Source organism: Hypomesus nipponensis, chromosome 8 (genome assembly GCF_054491055.1).
Source record: "Hypomesus nipponensis isolate SF chromosome 8, ASM5449105v1, whole genome shotgun sequence".
Lineage (NCBI taxonomy): Eukaryota > Metazoa > Chordata > Actinopteri > Osmeriformes > Osmeridae > Hypomesus > Hypomesus nipponensis.
This window is the reverse complement of record NC_140368.1, coordinates 15,125,727-15,152,470: the sequence shown is the minus strand read 5'-3', so window position 1 is coordinate 15,152,470 and position 26,744 is coordinate 15,125,727. Positions and strand designations below refer to the sequence as shown.

The 26,744-nt window shown below is 40.0% G+C and overlaps 1 protein-coding gene across 1 annotated transcript in view; it reads left to right on the top strand.

Moving 5' to 3' along the window:
• Nucleotides 1–26,744, top strand: part of LOC146275287 (sodium channel protein type 5 subunit alpha-like) — a 231,935-nt gene that overhangs the window by 182,275 nt on the left and 22,916 nt on the right. Inside the window, exon 17 of the mRNA XM_084702521.1 lies at nucleotides 19,957–20,111. Within this exon, the coding sequence (XP_084558647.1) occupies nucleotides 19,957–20,111 (155 nt within the window). The remainder of the gene's footprint in view (nucleotides 1–19,956; nucleotides 20,112–26,744) is intronic.

Sequence of the window (26,744 nt, the reverse complement as noted above, 5' to 3'; positions counted from 1 at the left end):
GGCAGACGTGGGTCTCTGATTGGTGGTTGAACTTGAATCTTCTGCTTTTGCTTCTATGCAAGCCCCACCCCTCACTCTTAGACATGAAGCAAAGGCCTGATGGATCTTGATGGGATTGCATTTCTGTTTTGGTAGCCGGCAAGTTCCGGTGATTTTATTCTATTAACTCAAGTCAAAGGCCCAATCCCAATGTCCCCCCCTAAACCCTTACAGACTTACTTGATGTCACATGGTAAGTCACTGAGTGCAAGGCCTCAAAATGTTATCGATAGGATGGCATTATCAGCAAAATAGTAATGTTGTTGGATCAAATCTGATTAAAGCATATTTGGAATTTACGATCAAAGGGCAAAGTACAAACAGTTCTGGCTATATTAACCATTAGTTTAAACTTGCATAACTTTTATTTCTAACCATGTTTATATCAGGGTTGCTCCTTCCAAGCATGCTTGTTTGTTTACCGTTCTTCTTTGTTGTTTTATGAGGCGGGTTTGAGAGCCCATGCGCACTTAACGATTTGACAGTGGGACATCCCTAACGGTGCGTGACCACTACAGCGTTTTTTAACGTTCTGGACTGCTTGCCTTCCCACAGTACACCTCGCTCGGAGGCGTGTTAGACAAGTTAACCCTTTCCTGCCAGACCATTCAAATATGGGTCGAAAAAGACCCATGGATCCCGCCTTAATATCTTTGCCGTCCAATCACCGATTTTATTTATGAAAACTGCCAGATACTCATGACAACTTTCGGGGGTGGCGCCCAGCTCTTGATTGTTGCGCAATACCGATCAAAATTTGTTCAATATGCAGTAGGCAGGGACTGACTGGGAGAAAAAATAGGCCCTGGACTTTGATCCAGACCGGCCCCCAGAACCGGCCCCTGTATCCACCAGAGCCTGTTTAGGGAAAGCCTGCCCACTCCCTATTAAGCCCCATTGTACCGAATTTTGTTGCAGTTCCACCAGAGTTCCAATGGGAGTGATTGCGGTCGAGTGCAAAATGAATGGGAGTCTATGGAGCCTAAACGGCTACATTTGTCTCTTTTGCCTGATTGTCGTTGATAAATCTCAAATTTGTCAGAGCATTAGCAACAACATTAGCAAGCCAAAACTTTTTCTAGCATGTGTATTGACAGGGAGAGCCTAACCTTCCAGCTCTGTTGTCAATGCTTCGAGAGAAAAGTGGAAGTAACCAAAGCTTGCCGTCAAGCAGTAGCTCTGGTAAAAAAAATAAAAATAAAAACACCCAGCGGTGTGTATTTTTTTGCCTCCCCTTTGGAATTCAGAATTCAAATTACTAGACAAAAAATTATATCCTGAGAAAAGTGGATTTTGAGGGGTATAGCTCCATAGACCAAGCCTGACGTTGTCATACTCATAATTCTAGTCAGAATATGAGTCTGAGAACTCTCCGTTGGGATTTGACTACGGGGCGTGTTTCAAACGAGCCTGGAAAACAAATGCCTCTTCGCTCAATTGGATAGACCTACAACCAATCAGAGCAACGTAATATGTTGTTTGTTCAAAACAAATTCAACTTAAGCACTCTTGTGACGTGGGTGATTACGTTACTGTTGATCATCTGTCCATCATTGTATAAAGCTCGCCCTGGCAATTTCATTGGTACGCCCAGATTCTGGTTTTCTGTAGTTGTTTCCCAATACGAGACCCTCCAGACCCAACTTCCCGACCAATTTTTTTTGTGGGCGGGGAGAAGTTGGGCTGGCAGCCAGGCTACCATAGACCTCCATTCATTCTGCACTCGACTGTTAGCGCCCTCATATGGAACTTGAGTTGAACTGCAACCAGTTCAGAACCCGGAAGTTTCCTGAGAGTGGGAGTTCTCCCTTTATTAGACATTCTCTGGTATCCACCTTATTCCTAGCTCCCATGATCCATTTCCTGAATTATGGGCGCGACTTCCGGAGCCGGCAATTGTCATGGTAACGCTCATTAACAGTCATTGCGGTAAGCTAATTCTGATGCGAAATTAAACATGTGGGAACACAGTCTGTTACACCTGAAACCGGACAATTTGATCACACCTCTGCCTTCTACTATCGAGGGATGGGAGGACAACCTGAAAAAGTGGCCTCAAATAATGTACACAAGCATATTTAGCTACTTTATTAACTCTGTTGGTACGGACGGAGAAGCAATGAATCTGTAACCTGAAAAGCTCTGAGTCTTATCAGGAGGTACCTCCACAGGAATAAAGTTGGTTGCGTTTTAATAAAGGAGGTGGGACATAACCTTGTCTACCTTAAAGCATACATAGAGCCTAGTCAGAGCCTCAAAGTCCCATATCACTGGTCCTGGGATTTAGTTTCATCGTCAGGTGAAATACAAACGGCTGGGTGCTCATGTGTTGCTGGCCAAGGGCACTACTAACCCACAAAAATTCCTATATGAACACTTGCATCCCACCTTTACTGGCAGAACTGGGACTAAATCTGTGGAGGTCTTTCGTAGCCCAAACACAAAGTAGGATGTGGATTTCCTCCGTCGGTTTTTTGTCCACAAAATGAAATGAGTAGCATACAGATACGATAGTGTTTTGGGTGGTCTCTTCAAGGCTAGGTTTTTCAGCTACATTATTTTGTTGTCCTCATCTGTAGGCAGGCGATGGAAACTGTACCGTTTGTCACAAGAATAATCCCTTTCTGTTGTGGGTGTGTGTTCAACACACTGTCGTTGAAGCCACAGATTTAGCTAAGTCTGGTTGTTAGTAAAGCCGCGAACAGCGCAACAGGTAGCTTACCAGAGCTCCGCAATGACTTTTATAACAATAATAATAATAATATAAATGACAACATGTGTTTAAAAACAAACCAGTTTTAGTTAAATTACAGTTTAAATTACTTAAGAATGAATCACTGTTGACGGCTGGCTGGGACTAACAAATAGCAAACCGCAACTTCCGCTACTCAACGGAAGTTGCACCCATAATCATTTCTACAGTAGACCTGAGAATAAGGTGGATACGCCACCACAGTGCCCTGCTATGCATGCACATTCAGGGTTTGATGTGTTGCTAGTAGGGAGTTCCACAGTTAATGCGAATGCGCCTAGCGCGCGAGTACATTTTTTTGGGCTGATTGATTTGAGCGGAAAACTGTTTTTGGAGCTTTATGTAAGACAATCAGTCTATAGTCTACACGACAACACACACGCACACACTTTACCATTTTTGATAATCCGATTTTTTGATAAGGCTATTATTCTAGTATTATTATATGGTAGGCTAGTATTCGTAAAGCAAAACTGACATGAGAGGTTGCATTGGCTAAAGCTGTTTGGATGCACGTTGTTTTATAACAATGAGGCAAAGTTGTGCATTACCACGCAGACATGACTGATTGGCACCAATCTGGCGCACTTACAAGAGCAATTAATTGAATAAACGCCATTGCCTATCGGACACAGTTGCGGTTTTTCCATGCGCCCACCTGCTTCGTTGATCAACCAGCCGGCAAGTCACTTGTGCTAGCAGCAGTAGCAGCTAACGTTACCTCAACACCTGCTGCGTCTTCGGAGCACTCGGCCTCAACTAAACGTTGTTCTTCTGGGGAATCACTGGGAGAGGATCCTCGTTCTGGTAGTGAGTGGGCCCACTGTGCTAGCTGCAACATTATTGTCATTCGATGCCTCTTCATCACTGAGAGACATCTTTTTGGATGTGAACCCAAAGCGTGTGAATGATACACTGTGGTTAGCTTTCGCTTGTTAGCCATTGACTTCTCAACGTTTCTGTTTGGCGCACATGGCTAACTATACGTGCACAGGACTGACTGGCTCCGCTTGGCAAAAAAATAGTGAATAAATGTTTTGAATTCTGAATACTGGACATGGTGAGCTTAAAAAACATTTTTGTGACCATTATTGACAATAGAGGGTTTTCAGCGACGTCACGCTCTGGGCGGTAACCCGGATGCACGGCCATATTGGAGGCACTCGGTGTAAATAACTGAACGGAGTACAACCAAAGAACGCATATTCTATACTCTTTGTTACAACTGTAACCATGTCGAAACGACCGAAATGGACCACAAGAAAAGGGTCGATATTTTGAGAAATTAGGATTTATTGGCGGTGCAGATCCCTACCAGTTAACCTAGCTCCCTCTACTTGGATCCGTGACGACCCGGTGAATCTGCCTTCAGTTGGATATCCCGATATCCCGTTAACTACCTGGTTTTCTCGCCGAACCCATACACATGCAGTAATTTGATATGAATTCTATTATGTCAATGTCAGCTTTACAGTAAAATAAGCACAGTAAAAACAATAAAAGCAGTAATTGTTAACTATTTACTATTAAAAATATTATAATTAGAATAGAACATTTGTTATGAGCCGCTGAAATAAACATTTCACAATACCTGACAAGAAATGTGCCGAACAAATACGGATGTTGTCCAGATTTTCCCTCGTAGATCTTGGTTGAACTTTGCCAACCACAAGCGCCTCCTTTACTCAGATAATCTCTGGTATTCCTCTCCCTGGTTTTTAATAACTTTTGGAAGTCGATACTATACCACATTTTTTTCTTGATCTGTCCTATTGGTACAACCTGAAACACGGCAATAATTCAACATTTTCCTTGACGACGTTCGGGATATACTTCAGTGCCAGTGGTTTGTTGTGATGCAGAGTGCCTCCAAGATGGCGACTTCCAGTCCGATGACGCGTCATGAAAACCCTCTATATTTATTTATTTTGAAAACATTTGAGACCTCGTGGGTTAATTGGTGCCCCCCGGATTTTGGTTAAGGGGTTACTGCCAGTCAAAAGTAAATGTATCGTCAGCAACGGCAGCCATTGTGTTCCGAGGCGGAGCCAGAGCGCATACCATGGGAGATTGCCTACAGTGTTAGATTTACAGCTTTGAATTAAGATTGGAGATGATATTATGAGTATAGACAAGTTTCTTAATATGTATTGTCAATTAAAAGTCTAAACTTTTTACTTACCAAGGCAGCCATCCCAACCTGCAGAGACTCATTTCATATCCCCCCCGGGACTTGTGATGGGAAGTTCGGATCATTTTACTGATTGGGGGGGGGGCATTACAATTATTTATTGTATTGTATTGTCCCGAGTCCTTGTAAGGCCTTGTTCAAAATCAACGAATCGTTTACGAACCACACATCACTACCCGGGACGCAATCCGGACGCATGAAGTACCTCCTTAACCAGCACGTAAACCCCCCACCCCCCGAAACGATGTAATGACACGCGATATGCACCTATCTCTAACAGAAATTACCATTTCACAGTCTCTCGCTCGCTCGAAATACAAAATCCCAGAATTCCGGGAGATTGTATAGCATTAGCGGGCGTCAATGCGGGAGACTCCCAGACCTTCCGGGAGACTTGGGATGTCTGCGAAGGCAGGCAGCATTGACGGTAGTAGCACTGTTAAGCCTAATTTATGAAGATTTCTGTAAAACTTGGAAAAACAACATTAAGTAGCTAGTAGTGATGGGAAGTTCGGTTCATTTTACTGATTCGGTTCTTTGAATCTCGTTCAGTAAAATGAACAAATCTTTTTTCGAGTCATTCGTTCATTTCAACCGGGGGGGGGGGGGGGGGGGGTATACGTCCACTGCAAACACGTATCATATTCTCATGTAAGTTAATGCATGACATGTGCACCAGCAGATACCATTTCAAAAATAATTCCTGCATTAAAATAATGTATCATGAGTTTGTGTGATTTGGTCATTTATTATCACACTAGCATTTAATTATCACAGCAAACAATTACACTGCACTAAACTGTGAGTATAGATGTAAAGTGAAAATAACAAAACCAGTCAGTATGATGACTTGAGTGAATATCATTCACGTCTTACTAAAACAGCGGCCAAGCGAAAGGAAATGAGGAAACTGTTTCCACTACTAAAAAATAAAATTCAGGTCACGTGAAAAATGATCCAAAGACTCGTAGAAAGACCGAGTTGGGAAATGAACGAATCGTTTGTTTCCTCGAGCTACCATACAGAGCCTATGCAGGTCACGTAAAAAATGATCCAAAGAGTTGTATAAAAACCGAGTTGGGAAATGAACGAATCGTTCGTTTCCTCGAGCTACCAGTACAGAGCTTATGGTCACGTGAAAAATGATCCAAAGACTCGTACCCGAAGACCGAGTCTGGAAATGAGCGAATCATTTCAGGTTACTCGGACGAGCCTATGCAACAGTCCTGATGCGCAGCCACGAGAAAATGAACGAATCACTCTTCGAGAGGAGTCGTTACTCCCGAGTCCTTGTAAGGCCTTGTTCAAAATCAACGAATCGTTTACGAACCACACATCACTACCCGGGACGCAATCCGGACGCATGAAGTACCTCCTTAACCAGCACGTAAACCCCCCACCCCCCGAAACGATGTAATGACACGCGATATGCACCTATCTCTAACAGAAATTACCATTTCACAGTCTCTCGCTCGCTCGAAATACAAAATCCCAGAATTCCGGGAGATTGTATAGCATTAGCGGGCGTCAATGCGGGAGACTCCCAGACCTTCCGGGAGACTTGGGATGTCTGCGAAGGCAGGCAGCATTGACGGTAGTAGCACTGTTAAGCCTAATTTATGAAGATTTCTGTAAAACTTGGAAAAACAACATTAAGTAGCTAGTAGTGATGGGAAGTTCGGTTCATTTTACTGATTCGGTTCTTTGAATCTCGTTCAGTAAAATGAACAAATCTTTTTTCGAGTCATTCGTTCATTTCAACCGGGGGGGGGGGGGGGGGTATACGTCCACTGCAAACACGTATCATATTCTCATGTAAGTTAATGCATGACATGTGCACCAGCAGATACCATTTCAAAAATAATTCCTGCATTAAAATAATGTATCATGAGTTTGTATGATTTGGTCATGTATTATCACACTAGCATTTAATTATCACGTCAAACAATTACACTGTACTAAACTGTAAGTGTAAATGTAAAGTGAAAATAAAAAAACCATTCAGTATGATGACTTGAGCGAATATCATTCACGTCTTACTAAAACATTGGCCACGCGAAAGGGAATAAGGAAACTGTTTCCTCTACAAAAAAATACAATGCGGGTCACGTGAAAAAAGGATCCAAAGACTCGTAGAAAGACCGAGTCGGGAAATGAACAAATCGTTTGTTTCTTCTAGCTACAGAGCCTATGCAGGTCACGTGAAAAATGATCCAAAGACTTGTAGAAAGACCGAGTTGGGAAATGAACTAATGTTAGGATAATTTCTCAAGTAATGCACAGAGTCGTCGGATTCAAAGAAAGTACAATAGTTTAATGCTTGCCAGCAAGGAGACAAAGTCTGATCGCAATACAAATTTTGTCCGCTAGCATGTTGTGCTAGCTAGCTATTTAAGCAGAACCGCTCTTTACAGTCATTGGTTAAGACAAAGGCATGCAAATGTTCCATTGCTCTTCTTCATTGGCTCCTTGCATAGACCTGGCGCAGGAGTGTGTGCGTGCGTGTTTGAGTGTGTGTGCCTTTTGACCCCTGTAAGCTTGACCGCATGATTCACCCAACACAGATAAGGCCAGACATCTTTTATGGCCTCTCCAGTAAGAGAGAGTGGTCAGCCCAGGTCACCTTGTTTACATATGCCTCGTGTTCCCCAAAGTTCAGATTTGGGGGTAGGCCTCTCTCTACACACAAGGAATGCTGAACACAGAATCATTCTTATACAGGATAAATGTGCTACATCTTCAATTTTCCCAACATATCCCTCCTGTTTATCCTGAATAAAATGTCTTATTCCAAAACCACGCCTACACACAGTCAATAAAATAAAAATACATAAAATAAAATAATTCATAAAAATCAAAAATGTGTAAAATTCTAAAGACTACACAGCATTATAGTCTAGTAGTGTGAATGCTTGGACATGAGGGAAGCCCATGGTATTGGGTAAAACCCGTCATCACGCAGCAGAATGGTAATTTGACGTCTGATGAGTTGGACCTCATCTCAGATCTCCTTAACCACACAAAATCAAATTGAAACAAAGATTGCAACAAAGAAATCAATACAGAAATTTTCAGGATATAAGAGCATGCCTACTTGTTGTCAATATGGTCATCTCTAAAACCAAACATTCAGTACACTGTCAGTCAGGTTTTTCTAAGACAGGCCCTGATTGTGCTCTTCCTCTCCAGGTTAGGTGATAAGCATTTCTCTCCAGGTCAGGGAGTCATAAACCTCAGTTACCCAAACAAAAACCTGTTTAACCCTTAAGTCACCCCAGATTTTGTCTCCAAATGTACTCCCCCAGTCAACCTTATCTCCATTTTATAGGTGGCAAAAGCTTCTTACCCTCCCCCGAAGGTGATCTCCTACAGAGCAGTCAGGACTTACGATCAACAGACATTTCTTTCCAGCCTGCTGCTAACTCTTTTACAACCTTTGCGTGATAAGACATCACTTGGGCACAAATCCTGAAATCTCATTATATGTTATCAATTTCTGTTTCTTCTCAAATTAATATCAATTTTCTGTAGTATAACCAAGTTTCTCAAAAACTAAACATGAAGCTTTAATGCAATTCCCAAGTAATACTTCATCAAGTCACATAATGAAACAGCATTGTTATCACCTCTTCCGACAGTCCATAACTGTTCTCAAAACATTCAAACTTCTGCCCTGGAACATAACAAATCAACTGGAACATATTTACGTAACTGGTAGAACGTATCATGATAGGAGTGTTTGTACCTAAATTTTATTCCACAGAAAAGTTTCTCACTTATCTCAAGATTAAAACTTCACTTCTAAATCTATTTAACATTTGCATTGTTATCAATGAAACAGTTAAATCTTTACTTTTCCTTGTTTCTCAAAGTCCAATTTGTTGAAACGGATGCCATGATTGTGTGCATGGTGATTGTGTAATCTTCTTGTAGAAGATGTAGTCTAGTTACAACGGCAACCTCAACGCACTGTACTACAGGCACAGTGCGGAGTTTTCCTTATTTTGACGTCAAACAAAATGCACGCTTGACTCACGTGTACCATGATATCTCCTTGTTTATCACCTCTGAAACTAGACAGGAATGACCTCGTTCACCTTGGGTCATTTTCCAGGACTTAACGTGTCAAATCCGTCACCACAATCCAGTCTCCTTAGGTCAGGAACCTCTCACTGGATTGAGACAGCATCTTTCTCCTGTCTGCGAATTTCAGAAGAAGTAGACTACACAGTAATTAAAATTACATTCTCACAGAGGTCAGTTGAAAGCAACTGACTCGTCATCGGCCCATTCCTGAATCTTTACAACATTTCTTTAGCTCAATAAAGTTCATGCATATCTTGCTCTCACTCAAATCGGGTATGCTAAAAAAGTTTTTTCTTAAAGTTTTCTTGAATAGTTTGCAAATCCACATGCTGTGAACACTCTTTCGTTATCACTCCCTCCTGTTGAGACATGATGAATCTCATGGCTCAATATTATAGCATAACGAAATAGATTCTTCAGTAACATAAGTTCCTCCTGTGGATTTACACAACCCCTCATTTTGGTGACAATTCTTGCATATCTCTCAAGACAGTCTCATCCCCATTATACCTTTTCTAATGTCAAGACAGACAGACTTGTATGGCTGCCTCTTTCGCTGCCACACATGTTTTAACATTCCCAGAAAAATAAAATCAATGTTATCAGTATGAACATCTAGTTGAGCAAACAAATTCTTCATAATCAATATCTTTCCTTGTAGATAGTCACTGAGGTTAAAACATTGCATCTTTTAACCATAGCGAACAGTAATGAGATGCTATTTCATTGTTCAGTAAACATAAAACTATTGTCATAATGTTGAAGCACACATTATACCCTGTGTAATCTGTTGAATCAGCCGGAATAGCACTGTGCCTAGTTGAGGTCTAGCTTGGCGCATGCAAGACAGTTGGACTTCCCTTTTTGCGAGTTTAAACATTATCCATTCCAACCACTAATTTTCTGTCAGTAAATCCAGTTCTTAATACTAGTGTGTTCTGCTCGTCTCAGCGGTGTTGTCTTTATCTGTCCTATTTTTTCCACTAGGGGCATCATACAGGAGCAATCACTTTTTCAAACCATAGTATAGGGAAGACTATTATGAATATTAGCAACAGTAAGCTAAATATGGTACCACGGATGTCACAATACTACGGACAAGGAAATGGGTCATCCATCTTTTCTACCTGTCCCTGCTTACTGTCTCCTATCTTTTTAGCCTATTTAGTCTACACCCTATGTCTCTGTTGGCTGTTGGTTTCTTCACTGAGGTTGAGACGCGCCTTTCTTTAAGAGAATGACTCCCCTTTGTAGTCAGACTTGTGCCTCAAGACTGTGGTGCGTAACTAATCTGTCCCTGTATCAATGTCCCTTACTTTCTTACAATGTGACAAATGCATCTAAGACGTCCTGTCTGCTATTTTGACTGCAGTGGGTGTGGTGAGCAGTACCTGTTATGGTCCCTCCCACCTGGGCTGGACCAGTTCTTTCTTTTAATAACTTTAATCAATACCCAATCTCCTGGTTTGACTCATCCACTCTATATCATTTTAGATTCTCTGTTTAACCAAATCACACCTCTTTTTGTCAAAGATATGATAAAAACCATTGTCATCCCAAACCAGAATTTATTCTGTATGTTTCTCAAATGAAAATATAAACCACATAATGTTCTTAATGTAGCAAGTAACCAAACATTTTTTCCCAACTATATTTTCTATAAAGGTCAGATAGGTAGAACTTCATAACCTGCTTTGGCTGCAGTCCAAAACAAGCTAATTAGCACGAACCATCATAACCACAATTTATCAGACTTAATGAGTCTTCCCAAATTCTTTCAGAACAAAGGTTATAAGAACCCTCCTTATGCACTAATACCATTCATTAATACAATCTCACCACAGACTAACTGTTTATCCCAACCATTGTGTCATGCTCTTGACAAAACATCAAAATAAAACTTAAAGCCAAATTACAATCAAACTCAAAATAAAAGTATATTTTAGTTATTTTCTCTTTCTCATTTATAACCAAACTGCATCTAATACCTTTATCAAAACTCTTAAAAACCCTAGATTTGACTATTTTTACTTAAAATGTTTTCCCATATACTTAAAGTATATGCAATAGTTCCCTTTTCAGAACATCAAAGTGTTTAAACCAATCATCTCTTCACAACCACAAAACGTTCTCTTGTTTCATTTCATAACCTTCTATGATCCTCTTAAACCAATCGTTTAGGAAACTTTCTAATCATTTCCTCATAACTTTTTCACATACATTTCTTCAAACCCAAATAAAACATTTGTGAAAATAACCCAACTGGAAAAGTGCAATCAATTGATTCCATGTCAATGGATATTTGATGTGCACGTGGTTATTAAAATCAGATGTAGATAATAAAGTTACAATTTCAAATTAACTCAAATCCTTGAACAAAACATTCCTTTGCCAAATAAAAACAACCTGCCTGTCTGAACACAAACTTCCCATAAGTTCCCATAACACACAAGGTTGCCATTATTGGCTAAATCTCACCGTTTGATTTCAAAATTAGCCTTCTACTAATTCTCTGAGTCACATTTCAATTTGCTTTAAACTATCGTTATCATAATGTTGTTTCACCAAATCAATGTTCGGACAGTTAAAACTGCTCCCAGACCTAAGTCACTCATGCCAGTATTACACTCCGTAATCACGTCAACCAAACAATGCCCTTAAGACAAAAGAAAATATAAATTCTCCCTTTTTCTGTTTTAAACCTTTAAATTCACAATTTAACAAGAGTAAAATAAGCCCGTAAAACAAAACCTTATTCTATAACTTCTCAAAAGTCTTATCAAAGCATGTAATACAGAATACTCCTTTGAATATTCTTATATTTACCAGCCATTGTGCCCACGGCATGCGTAATGCACGGACAATTCTTCAAATCTCAATTTTGCGGACCAAAAACCCTAAATGAAAATATTTAATTTTAATAGTTTATAGTTTGTATTATGATTTAATGCAACACTCTTGTTACTTTCTCAATTACTCTTAATTTTTAATAACTCAAATCTATCACTGTTTCCATCAGCGCCCGCTTCAAACTCGAATCAAACAAACAGCGCGCTCTGGAACAAAGCAAAAACTTATTTTTCTTTGAACAACACAGATGGTTGGCGTTTACCTTCTATTCACTTAATTTTGCTCTATAACTCTTCCTAATGTAGGTATTAGAACCAATGTATAAACCAGGGGTGTAATTTCTGCATTCTTATTGAATACCTTCACACAGATATGCCGCTTATAAATACAAGTTCTGGTCGGAAAGGCTCCAAAAACCTCCCTGTTTGGCTAGGAATTACAACAAATGTTGATCACGCATTTGTTAACCACCAAACTTCGAATTCATCCAAACGGACACATCCTTCAGCATTAATACTCACATATTTATGCAGAATTACCCTCTGGGATCACCTTTGTAAAACTTCAACGTAACGGGACACTTTTAGCCCCCACCTTTCCTCGGAATTTCTGAAACTCATGTAAAATGTACTCAAACAACCAAAAACCTTGTTAGCAAATATTCATCACGTAACATGTTTTAAAAATCACCAAATTAATATCAAATTCGCCTATTTCTCTAAATTTGCGTCTTTTCAATCTCTCAATTTCTCTGCGCATGCGTCGTGCGGTTACTCATCTTTTATCTCATATGTCAAGCTGCAATTCCTTTACTAGCCTGTACCCGCCGCCATCGCCGTTGAATCGGTCTGTAAACTCTGACAAATACCTTTGCCATTTTTCCTGTCTCTCTGGACACTCACGAAACCACAGCCTTGATCTTTCCGATCCAAGCGCTGTCTTTCTGGCAATTTTTCTGACATTATTCAACAGACAGCGGACTGGCAATTTCCTAGAATCATGTCAGCCTTCTTTGAGACTCATTTGAGACAAATTACCACATTCTCCTCACTCTTTAACCCCAAAAACGGAATTCAAACTTCAATTTCACCATTGAACCCGAATTTTGGTTTCCATATCTCTAAGCATTTCACACTTCCAATGTACAACTTTTAAAACAATTAACCATGGTTATATTTATATAGAACCACGATATTTACAATCCTATCAATTCTTAGTACTATTTTAATAACAACATAAAAATTAGGCCTTAACAACAATCGCGAATTATTTCCCCTTGTATACACTTCAGTCCTTCAGACTGGATCTTTTTTACGGGCGCACGGAGATATCTTTTACCTGTAGCCTTCTCACAGGCTGTGGACAGCCTACCCGCTTCACTGGTATTCTACAGAACTTAGTAAAATAGGTTACTAACGCTGCTTCCCGGACTCCGGCACCACATCTTAGTGAGTATGACTCTGTGATTAGTCTTCACTATCTCACAACTGGATCTGAATTAAGCAAATGTAGGTGATAGAACTGCACGTCTAATTTAACTTTAACTTAAAAATAGAGAGTTCAAATTCTGCATTGTACACTGAAAAGTCCTATCTTTTGTTCACACATATATCTGAGTCCTGGTCGCCCAGGCCTCAACCTGTTCGTTTGGCTAGGATTTAATAACACGTTTGTAAGGCACGTGTCTACCACCAGACCCAGATCTATCAAAACAATTACATCTCAGCAACAATAAACGCACTAATGCAGAACTCCACTCTCTAATGGCATGTCAAACGCCTTTACCATGTGTAAATTACAATTCCCAATTCATCAGCAATAACAATCAGTTATTATGTGTCAAATTCAACCAATATACATCTACAGGTCAGGATCCATTTAGAGTTTTAGTGTACAACTTCACAGCGGAGTATTTCATCCCTCAGTTTTACTGCAATGGCATTCCCACATAAATCAGCAATAATCTTTCCATTTGGTTAGGTATTTAACTACCACCAAACTCAGATATGTTTCAAATATCTCAGTTCTGGTCGGTCAGGCCGTAACTGATTCTGTTTCCCGGATCTCCCGGTGCCATATTCTTAGCAAAACCTACTGTCTATTTACTTCACCGATCTTTCTGCTCCCAATGCGTCACAGATCACGGATCTCAGTAAATATGACGCCCTACTTGCTGCACTGGGCTTTAACCAGATCTTAGCAGATAAGGACCAGAGTGCACCTTTAACGACTACACTATGGAATTTTTAAATCAATTTGGCCTTAAACATATTTGTAAAAATAAAACACAAATCTTGTTCTCACCTTGAAATTCAACGAGACTGTGCCTCAGGCTATTCTTTTAATCTCGTCACTTCTTTACCAACCTCCAGTGGGACCGGCCTTTGAGAAACAGCAATTAGCTGCAAGGTCTTTTTATCAGGAGTTTAAAAACCCCTGCCGTGCACGGATTCGGTCCCGACCCTGGACAGGGGAAAAAGATATTGAGATCCGGCTTGCAGGGACCAATTTGTTAGGATAATTTCTCAAGTAATGCACAGAGTCGTCGGATTCAAAGAAAGTACAATAGTTAAATGCTTGCCAGCAAGGAGACAAAGTCTGATCGCAATACAAAGTTTGTCCGCTAGCATGTTGTGCTAGCTAGCTATTTAAGCAGAACCGCTCTTTACAGTCATTGGTTAAGACAAAGGCATGCAAATGTTCCATTGCTCTTCTTCATTGGCTCCTTGCATAGACCTGGCGCAGGAGTGTGTGCGTGCGTGTTTGAGTGTGTGTGCCTTTTGACCCCTGTAAGCTTGACCGCATGATTCACCCAACACAGATAAGGCCAGACATCTTTTATGGCCTCTCCAGTAAGAGAGAGTGGTCAGCCCAGGTCACCTTGTTTACATATGCCTCGTGTTCCCCAAAGTTCAGATTTGGGGGTAGGCCTCTCTCTACACACAAGGAATGCTGAACACAGAATCATTCTTATACAGGATAAATGTGCTACATCTTCAATTTTCCCAACAACTAATCGTTCGTTTCCTCTAACTACAGAGGCTATGCAGGTCACGTGAAAAATGATCCAAAGACTCGTAGAAAGACCGAGTCGGGAAATGAATGAATCGTTCGTTTCCTCTAGCTACAGAGCCTATGCAGGTCACGTGAAAAATGATCCAAAAGGTGCGTTCGACTTCATGCAGCGCCGGTGTCGCCTGCAGCCGCCTGCAGCCTGGCTGACTTTAAGCAGCCAATGGCATTCTCAGCTTCAAGGCAGCCGACTGTCGGCGCTGCAGGAAGTCGAACGCACCTATAGACTCGTAGAAAGACCGAGTCGGGAAATTAACGAATCACTCGTTGAGAGGACTCGTTACTCCCGAGTCCTTATAAGGATTTGTTCAAAATGAACGAATCGTTCAGGAACGACACATCACTACTAGCTAGATTATGTAAACTTTAAGCTAATTGTGCATGCCTTGTTTGGCCAATCCGTATGGAACGCCGAGTTAGTCACAATTAAATCAATAAATAAATAGGTAAATAAATAGATAAATACATACATAAATAAATATGGCTATGGAATAAATTATGAAATAAAAAAAGATGGCAATAAATGCTATAAATACAGCATTATATAATTACATAGCTGAATCAATTTACCGACATCAATAAATAAATACATTTATATATTTCAAAATGACGTTTTTGTAATGACAACATGTATTTATTTCATGGGACTTTTATTTCCTAATGCCACATTTATTTATTTTTTGAGACTTTTACACGCCATATTTATTTCCACATATATTTCCACGTCACATTTATTTCCACACTACATTTATTTCTGTGCTGTATTTATTTCAGATCTCACATGCAAACGAGAGGGGCGTGGTTATCGTCAGACCAACGCAGCAGATAGCTATACCTGTACCTGTATGGGGGTGACAGTGGAATCGCACTGCCGAAAAGGCTTGTCAGGATATATTATTTTGACACAGATAGTAGATTTTGTAGAGGTACTTGGGCGGATAAGTGCTTTACAGAACATAGATATTGAAGTCTTAAATAGTTTGAGACTTATCGAGCACTGTTCATGTGCAAGATGTACAGGTAGTGGGGGGTGATAAGTGCCAGGTAATGTTAGCTAACACAGCTAGCAACAAAGAAGACAATCACTGCCACCATAGGCTACATCGCTCTGCTATTATGTGGATAGCTAGGTCGATAAGGCACCTGATTATAACTATCTAGCCTCACCATTATGCCATGTATTACCATTTAGTGAGACGAGACCTGAAGTGAAGCCAGACCATTCCAGACATTACCATACCTTTGGATTTACAGTTGGCTACTGCTTCCAATTAAAGTCAAGTTTCTTAACGCTTTGTTATTATTGGCAATTTAAAGTTGCAACTAACCAAGACGTGTCAAGACCCATTCAACACGGTACACAATAACCAAACCCAGATATTATAATTTATGGAATTATTCAATATTAAATCAAACCACTACCACTTGACTCGTTTTAATGACCATTCAGTGACAAAATGGGTTTGGCTGTTCAGGTATGTGCCAATACAGCACAACACTACTAGCTCAACAGTAGCTAGCTTAAGCTGAAATGGCCACACTGATGTCGTCCTTTTATTATTTTGTCAGCTAGCTAGATGGATAGCCAGCCGCTTGGCCTAAAGTTGCCAAGTTCGAGACCGGTGATAGCCAACATACCACCTAGGAAGACGTAGTGTTGGCAATGATTGTTAGCTTTGCAGACGAGTTACACGTCACACGAGCGAAAGCAATGTTTACAAAGGTAACTTCAGCGCTACCTCATAGCTATCAAAGACCAAGTCCCCACACATAGGCTACTAGCTCACCGCCATCACTCCCCTTGGGAACCAATGATAAACAGGCAGAGACGACATAATGGGCAAAGCTTGTCTACATTGTAAGCTTTTCGGCAGTGCGATGCCACTGTCACCCCCATACAGGTAGCATAGTTATCTGCTGCGTTGGTCTGACGATAACCACGCCCCTCTCATTTGCATGTGAGATCTGAAATAAATACAGCACAGAAATAAATGTGGTGTGGAAATAAATGTGGTGTGGAAATACAGTTGGAAATAAATGTGGTGCGTAAAAGTCTCAAAATAAATAAATGTGGCTTTAGGAAATAAAAGTCCCATGAAATAAATAAATGTTGTCTTTACAAAAACATAATTTTGAAATAAATAAATGTATTTATTTATTGATGTCGGTAAATGGATTCAGCTATATAATTACATAATGTTATATTTATATATTTATTACCATTTTTTTTTTTTCAGAGTTTATTTCATAGCCGTATTTATTTATGTATGTATTTATCTATTCATTTACCTATTTATTTAATTTTGACTAACTCGGCGTTCCATAAATTCGGTCGATTGTGGAAGAATGACGAAAGTTTTTTTGTTACGGAGAGGAGTATCCAGCCATAGCTCAACGCTCGCTACTTTTGGGTGAGAGGAATTCCGGTTTCCCCCATGTTTCCACTAATCACTATAATGGTCATAACTTTTAATCAAAATATGATATTTCTAATCTGTCTTCTGTTCTATATTGCCCACAGATTTGTGGATATTTCACCTACTCAAAGTATTCCTGCATCTTGTAATTAAAGTTGTTAAAAATTTAGTTGATGAGGTATGGTGGATGGAGAAGATTTTTGTTAAAAAAAAAATCCTGCTTCCTGAAATCACCTTGATAAAGGATGATTTGTTTAAATAACCATATTTATTCACATCATAAAAATCCCCTAGTTCTCCTCTTCAATATGGTATGAACAGTTAAGGTGTATAATTGAAAAATCATAAAATATGAATATTAATATGAATATCATATTTCAACAGCATATGGAATGTTCAGAATTTTGGCTTAGGCAGGAAAGGGTTAATACAGAGTTGTAGTTCTCTAAGGTCACTGTTGCAGCCATGGCCAAGCGTGCAGACTTGGGTTCATGTACTCACAATATCTCACAAGTCTTATTATTCACATAATAAGACTTGTATCAAAATACAACTTTTACATTTGTGTAAAAATACAGAATATTTTAATAGTGCAAGATTACAGAAGAATACATGTTACACCACCGGTCACTCAACCAGTCGTTTGTAGGCTGGGCTAGCAAGCTAGCAGTGGCACAGATCAGTCACGTAATGTGACAAGACTGAATTAAAAGTTTAAAAACACACCGGCTTGTCACATTACGTAACTTTGTTCTGAATAGAACTGGGTGTGCAGACACATACGATAAGTTTGTCCTCCATCTTGAAATTGTAAAACCTAGAAATGTTTACCAGCGTTTGCTAGCGTTTTCCTGCTCCTCATTTACATGAAAAGTTGAGAAAATCCAACTTGCAACGCTCCGCTCGTCTTCCCACAATGCCCTACGCGAGCGTCAACGCCCGATTTAATTGAAAATGAATTGGAAGCCGACGCCCCACGTCGCCGCTCCGCTGTAGTGAACACGCACGTAAGGCATTACAGACTTAGCAAGAACGCATCTCAAAGTCTGTAAGTCTGTGAGGGTGGACATTGGGATTGGGCCATAATATCCCAAAGCATCCACCCCACCCCCCCAAACTTGGCTCAAAATATTGGCTGAAATTTGTTCTGGTATTTGCTGCGTTTGTAACCAATCCAAAATGGGGAAACTAAAATCCCCTTTCAGATTTGATGCTGGGTCAACTTAATAACAGGTCTATGCCTCTGCTTTTTCCTAATTCAAGATGGCAGCACCCACTGCAGATTCAGTAAATGAAAATGAGCATGCTACGATGGTCGATTGGCTGCACCTGAACACGTAGAGGCAAATGTCAATTCCCAAACTTTTTGGACTGACACAGAAATGAATAAAACTGTATTCACGATCGTCATGGTAAAGGTGGGGTCAGAGATCAGAGGTCAAAGATAGGGGGTCAGATGGCTGAGCGGTTAAGGATTCAGGCTACCAATCCGAACGTTGCCGGTTTGATTCCCTGGCCGTGCAAAATGACTCCATTTACCTTGGGGGAATGTCCTGTACTTACTGTAAGTCGCTCTGGATAAGAGCGTCTAATAAATGTAAATGTAAAGCAACTGAGGCTAATACGGTTCACCAATCAGAGACTTTAACCTGCCCCCTGAGTAAGTTACAATATGGATAAATGACATTTTCACGTGTATATATACATAAATGTATGAATAATTAAATAAATATATGAATACATAAATATGCAAATGTGTAAATAATATATAAATATAAAACAAGTATTTTTATCATTTGCATGTTTAAGGTCTTGTTACATTTGTGAATTATTGATTTATGGGGTTGACTAAGCATTAAATTATATAGTTATTCATTTATTTCAGCCTTTTATTATATAATTATTTATATTCTTATTAATTTACACAAAAGTTTTTAAGATTAAAACCTCAAAGTAAAGACATTTTTTCTAGTCGAGTTTTGGGAGCATGATGGGGTTGAGTTTGATTAGCATCTTTAGTTTCACTGTCTATTGTGACTTGGTTTTGGTGAAGCCACCAGCCATAAACAATGACACATGGTAGTATGTTTGTTTAGTGTAAGGTTGCTACTATGGCAGATGCTAATTAGTGCTACACTTAACACATTATTAATTGCCTCTGTTATTAACAAATGTATTGCTGCTGTAAAGACAAGCATGTTAATGTTTTCCTGTGGCTGTTATGTGCTAAAAATGCAGAAAATTGACAGTCATGCTTTTGCCTTCCTTGGCTCAAGAGTTGTTAGCTACTTTAGCTACCTAGCACAGTTGTAACACTTCTGTCCATATGGATAGCAATTACCTCCCTGGGAATTGTGAAAAGTAATAGATATTTCGAGGGGATTTTCTCTGCTAGTTTATTTGAGGCTAGTATTCAAATAAAGATATCTTCAAACATTTTCAGAAATCTGTTTGATACTTCATTTGAAAGCTTAAAATCTGCACTTTCATGATCTGTAAAAGAATACCAACATCTGTCACCTACGTTAATGCCTCCCTCTCGTCCCCAGTGTGTGTTCGGCAGTGTCTGTGCTGTGACATCAACACATCGGCAGGACTGGGCCAGACATGGTGGAGACTGAGGAAGACCTGCTACCAGATCGTGGAGCACAGCTGGTTTGAGTCCTTCATCATCTTCATGATCTTGCTGAGCAGCGGAGCATTGGTGAGAGGAGCGGCCACTGCCAGGGGCATGCAGGGAGGGGTCAGGAGGGTGGGAAGGGGGCGGCAGAAAAGATAGAGCTTTCTTGCTGTCTGCTCCATCAAGGCTTTAGGAACCCAGGGGGAGCAGGGTATAAAAGTGTTAGTGTGTGTATGTGTTAGGGATGGGCGTGGTTAATCGAATATCCGGATATCCTAAAGTAAGTTAGTATTCGAATACTTTTTTTGAATACTTATGAGCGTAGTTTGATTTAAAAAAATGTTTTATTGAAAAACTGTTGCGTCGTGTTGTGAATTCTAATAGTTGTGACGTTAGAAAATGATGAAAACCATCAAAAAAGGTAGGCTACGCCTGTGTTCTGCTGCGAGTCTCCTTTAATTTCATTTGGCGCTACAAGAAGTATAGTGTCCTGGCTAAGCAGTACCTCGCAGCAACCTCAGTTCCTGCAGTCTTTTCTACGCCGGCCTGCTCGTAAATCGACTCCGTACTCGCCTCTCCCATGAGCATGTTTACATGCTAATTCTCCTGAATAAAAATGCGTATGGCTAATGCAGTTGTGGCTTATATATTTTCTTACCAGTAGCCATGTAGAGCTAGCGTAATCGGCTGTTTATGTTTGCATTGTGTGGTGGCGCACCGTATCCTATAGGATTCCGGTTCCAAGTTAATATCCAAGTTAATATGCAATGTTTCTCCGTGTGTCTTTCGTTTTTATGGAGGATAGCCTACCCAATGTGTTTAATTTAGTCCAATGTAGCCTACTTTTTATTTCACATAATAATAGGCTAATCGCTTTTCCGCCAAATTAAGAGCCTAAGTCTGAAGACGCAACATCTTTTCAAGTTCATTGTCTTTTCGTCATGTTAATAAATTGATCTTTCATTTGTTTTCTTTATTCAACCCTTATTTAATCTAATAGTTTAACAGTCCCAATTATTGCCAGAATGTGTGGTGGTTCATGTGTTTACTGTATGCTTTGCGTCACGTCAGGCTAATTACATAACGGAACCACATTAACAAAATAGATTATCCGGATATTTGGAAATAATTTCGGATACTAATCGAATAGTGAAATCAGTTCAAATCTCCATCCCTAGTATGTGTGTGAGCTACCCATCCAGTATAGAGCTGTGTAATGGTTGATCAAGTCTTTTCTGCTCTAATTCTAATTAGCAGAGAATTGGGGGGGGCTCAGCTGTGATACAGGAAAAAATTTTGTACATTTTTATTTTTTATTTTTAAGCGTTTCAAAGTTCGATCAGTCGATTTTCAGTTGTTTTTGTTGAGTCTTGGGCGGCCAAAGAAAATCTTAATAGTGGGACAGCCCTACAAAGACGTCCATAAGGGTTGAGGTTCAGTGATTGCAGAGGGAAAGCAATGCAAGTCATGCAATCCTTGCTCTTTATTGGACTCCTGGCACAGCTTTAGTCTATCTTCTTCCACACAACTATAACACAGTCATCTTTTGAACATGATTTTTTTTGCCCAGGGTAGGACGTACCTGGTTCAGATGGGCAGGAATTGTGGATACATTTACTGCTCCATTGGATTTATGATGTTTGCTTGATGTACTGGCCTTCTGGGGCCTCAAGTATAAAGGATTGTGCAGCTTTCATACCAGAAGATGGTGTACGGCCAAACTCAAAGTACCTATGCACAGAAACATTCACATATATAAAACCAGTTGTACGCCAGGTCCTGTGCACCTTTCTTTTATAAATCACAATCAACGTGAGATTGACCGCACGTGAACAAGCCACTGAACCCGCCTTGCCTCCTCCCATAAATGAATATGCAGATGGTCTATAAATGTGCTCCTGAGGTCATTTTTGTCTGAATTACCGTATTTCTTCGAAAAACGCCGCCCTCGAAGAAACGCTGCACCAAAATGAACGTTATTTAATAAACGCCGCTGCATTTATTCAAAGAAATCCGGTAAAATGGCTAAACACGTAAAAAGGTTATTAACCGGTCGCACTTTGAGAGTTAGCTAAATATAAAGTGCATTACAAATAAAATAATAATTATTATTATAGGGCCATAAATACTGTGGGTTCGGAGAACCGGACCATGGCAGAAATTAAAAAGAAATGGTCCAATGTAAAACTTTAAATTAAGAAACGAGTGGTGGCGCATCTAATAGAATGGCAGCTATAGGGCTAGAGTGACATGCATTTCCTGAGTGATTTTGTCGTTTGTTTGACACCCTCAAGTTTGATAGAAGTTATTAAGTGGTGGCGGAATAAACAGAAGGCTATAGCATTTCCCGTTTTGGGTATTGACATTTTGATGTGATCATCCACATTGATGATCAGATCAAAATCTTTTATTTTTTTATTTTTTGGAATAGTCAACGTCATAAACATAGTAGTGGAAACTGTATTTTGTAATGTTTGGTGAGTTTCTGCACTTTTCAGTTAGAATTCGCCATGTAGTAGTATATAGTGCCACATAGTGCCAGACAAGACGTTGCGGACGGTCCGCGCATTCTCACGTCTGCTCAAAACTTTCCATGGTGGCCCCCACATTCATACGTCAAGTAAATCTTTATCACAAAGTGTGTGTGAAAACCAGTGTACGCAAGCTTTTTGTGCGTACGCAACGTTTATACATGAGGCCCCTGATGTTGTGGTTTGCCTGGGTTTGCTTTGGAGTTTTTTTTCCAGAAAATGTATGTGCTTTGAACAAGGGGTGGGCGATATGGCCGCAATCTTCTATCACGGTATGAGTAATTGTATATCACGGTTACGGTATATATCACGGTAAAGTAATTGTTCTGTAAATTCTATTAAGAAATGGTACAAAATAACCATACCGTACTTCATCATCACACTCGATTATTCATTACAAACAAAATCAACTGCCTCACATGAGACAACACTTCAGTTAAAAACAAATGACTCAAAAAAGTTATGAGTAGCGTTCCGATTGGCTGATGCGCAGTCATGCCATCCGCGTGGTTACCTACCGACAGTTCAATACGGACCCGTAATGCCCTCCGACGAAAAATGAGCGAAAGCGAAGAATAAGAGTTTTACCATCCATATAACTTTGGTTTCGGCGTATCAACCTCGTTAAAGCTCGGTCGATACGTTAAAGCCTCAGTTTGTTGTTAACAGGTGTTGTATCACCCGATGCATGACTCTCTGGATTGGCACCCCCTCGCGGGAGCGCGCGCGATTCAAAGAGTGAAGGATTTCGTCTCGATATCGCATCCAAAAGAAGGGGAGACAGAAGTCTCACATTAAACCGTCTTTGTTGTTGAATTCAGGAGAAGGATGTCTGTTATCTGTGTAAATATCAGATGCTATTTTCAACACAAAATCCTTAAAATTCGTCATTCAAACTGTATAGTAACGAACGCGAACCAACATTCTTGCTCCACGACATCGCATTCTGAGGAAATATACCCCAGTGTAAAACTGATGAACGATTTGGGTTAAAGGACTGTATAGGTTCAGGTTCAGATATGGTGGTGTCGCCCTGGTGTGTCTGTTAGAACACCTCTGGAGTCGGAATGCGTTCCTCTGAGATTACGTGGTTATTAGGGATGTAACGATATTGACTATATCGCGCTATCGCGGTGGTAAACGTGTCTCGATATCGTCGTGGTTGGGTTACAATATTAAAAGGACAGGTGTCCGTCAAAAAGCAAGAGGAATAAACACAGTCCCGCGGAACAAATCATTGTTAACTACATAGACCATGATCCTTTGCGCTGCGTCGTCACAACAACCATCAGTGTTTCCCCCTATGTTGATTTTGTCGTGGCGGCCCGCCACGGCTACATTTCTGCCGCCACGGTATCAGAAATAGGGCTGTACAAGATTTTAGGCCGTCTATCAGCAGTGATTGTTAGAGTGCATGTCGGAGAATAGCAAGGACACGCGCTTCACAGCGCAGTTGAGATTGCGTGTGTGCGTCTTTGAGAACTGTAAGTCGTATAACTTGTGTTTTCAGTTCATTAAAGCCTGTTATTGTATTAGTCTACAGTTATTGCTAATTTAAACTGGTGATTTTCGTTGTTTGTATTCTTCCCCTGCTAGCAGAATTGCATGCCTGTTGATTCGATAGCGATTGCTGCCCTTGCTCACGTTTGTATTTTAGGTGCATTATTATGCTGAAGTAGTTTTAGTTAACAGTGGGTATACTGTTATTATTTGCTAAAGAATGCTTTGCCTATCAAGATCAAATGAAGCCGACAGTGTACATGCTTTCGAGTACCTTGATCGATAGGCTAGGCTACTGACCATTTACAATAAGTTGTTATGTCAATTATTAATTGGCATATTTCTGCCATTAATAGAACATACTTTAAGTAGCCTAACTGTATTGCTTTACAGAAAATAGGACAAAAATAGGCCGTCTTTCAGCAGTGATTGTTAGAGTGCATGTCGGAGAATAGCAAGGACACGCGCTTCACACTTTTTTTAAATGTCATTATTTTTTTTGCTATTATCATCACAAACACTATCGTGAGCTATTTAACAATACCGTGAGCTTTTCCACAATATCGCAATAAATATTGTACCTTGAGGTCAATATCGAAATTGTATCGTACCGTGAGATTTTGATATCGTTACATCCCTAGTGGTTATTGCAGGCAGCACAGCAGTACACAGGACTCAGGCATATTTATGTACTATTTTATCTTGTTTGTGGTCTATCAAAGGGGAATCAAATACAGATTATACATTAGTATGCATACATAACATTCACATAAAGGTTTAATATGAACATATCGCAGACACACAACCAATTGCTAATAACAGCATAATAATGGTGGTTACTATGTGATTTGCTGCCATCTAGTGGTCATTTACGTCCATTTCAGTAACCTATAATTTTAACCAAGTCAGTAACGTGCATCTTTGCGGGTGAAATAGAATACTCATTCACATTACAAATAATAATAACTGAGAGCTTACACATATAACACAAGTCTAACATACTCACAAGCATCTATAATAGTTAACCTAAACTGCGTTTAGAGTAGCCAGACATACAGCTAACGTCTTCACATACTACCGAACTCTAACATGCTAGCTGCTAACCAAACCAACGTCAACACAGTCCCGAATTCACGCGTACACTGACACAACAACAAAAACTAGAGAGCATACAAGTTCTGGGGAAATTGTGAGGGTGTGCTTGCGGCTGCCCCAGCTGCCCATACTCTCCTGGTGTTTACATATTTCAAAAAGCATTTAAGTGTATGACTACAGTTCTGACCATTGTGTTCCCTTGATAATAAGTTTGTAAAAATGACATGCATCACTCAGATGGAGGAGAGGTGATACTGGTTGGTTGGAAGAGAAGGAGGCCAAATGTAGCTCATGAAGATGCAGCGCTAGATAACTTATTAAATTGTAATCAGATATAAACAACTTGTTGGTTGCCCTATTATGTCCTATTATCCTCCTATTATCGTCCTATTATGTAATTTGAACGCCCTGAACGGCATCATTTGAGTAATGAGGGCAGCGCAGGCTTATTGATTACTTAAAAAACGTTAAGTTTCATTATGCATGATAGAGGAGCCTAGTTAGAGAAGGATTTAGCAGTTTTATTATTAGAAGCCTATTTTATTAATAATTTTCAGAGTAACCTCAAACCTTTCTTTTGTTTCTTTGACCTTACATTTTCTTTGAGAGCTTAGTGGTCTCGGTTTAACATCATTATTTATAGCAACATCATTACCGGACACTGTTAGCTCGCAATGTGGACAAAGAATGCCCCTGCAACAAAGTTGTAACTTGGTAACAAGTAGCCAGCTAGAAACCAACCAGAAGTTTGTAGCCATATAAAGGCCTATATATATAGGCTACTTGATTTGGCTGCAAGATTTGCTGATTTTGAGTGTCCAAGATATGATGGATTCTGATCTGTGTCAACAGTCTAGCCATGTAGCTAAGGCTTGTCCGGGAAGAGTGGATTTTTTTTGTACGGCAAGTCTGGAAGATCAATTTAGGCTAGTGCTACTTGCCCCAATGCACTGGACAAGTTATTAAAACTCAAACAAAATAAAATGCAATGTTAGGCCTACTTCACGTTATGTGCCACTCATTACGTCTATCGATTTTATTTGAGCGAATTCTGCATCAGTAAAACCACCAACCCAAGATCTCTACAGACCAGCTAATTTCCTGCTCAACACTTCAAAGGGGGGCTTATTACTTGAAAGATGACTTAGGCTATTTACGGTCGTCTCAGTTACACTATGAGGGGTGGGAAATACTGTGATTTGCTTAAGAAGGCAAATGGCTAGTAAAACATAACATTTCATAATAATTTCAGTAAATCAAGCAGCGCTGCAAGACCTAGTGAAATGTATATCCTACAGCAAAGCAAGGCTGAAGCAGGCTGACATTAATTATTTTCATGAACAGACAAAGTTTTGACATTGACAAAGTTTAGGCTGTGGCAATAAAGTTCAGGTTAGTAGTCAGATACTTTCACCTATTGAAAAACTTTTGAGTAAGGGGAAAGCCGAACATGTTCCGTCGCCGTTTGACTTCCTAAACAGCTGTGGAGATGTTTTTGTTAGCTACTCATTAGTGTCTCGGGTAGGCTACAGCGTTGCAGTGAGCCGCCACACTGATATGAAACCACAGGTAATGGTCATTTCACCAACAA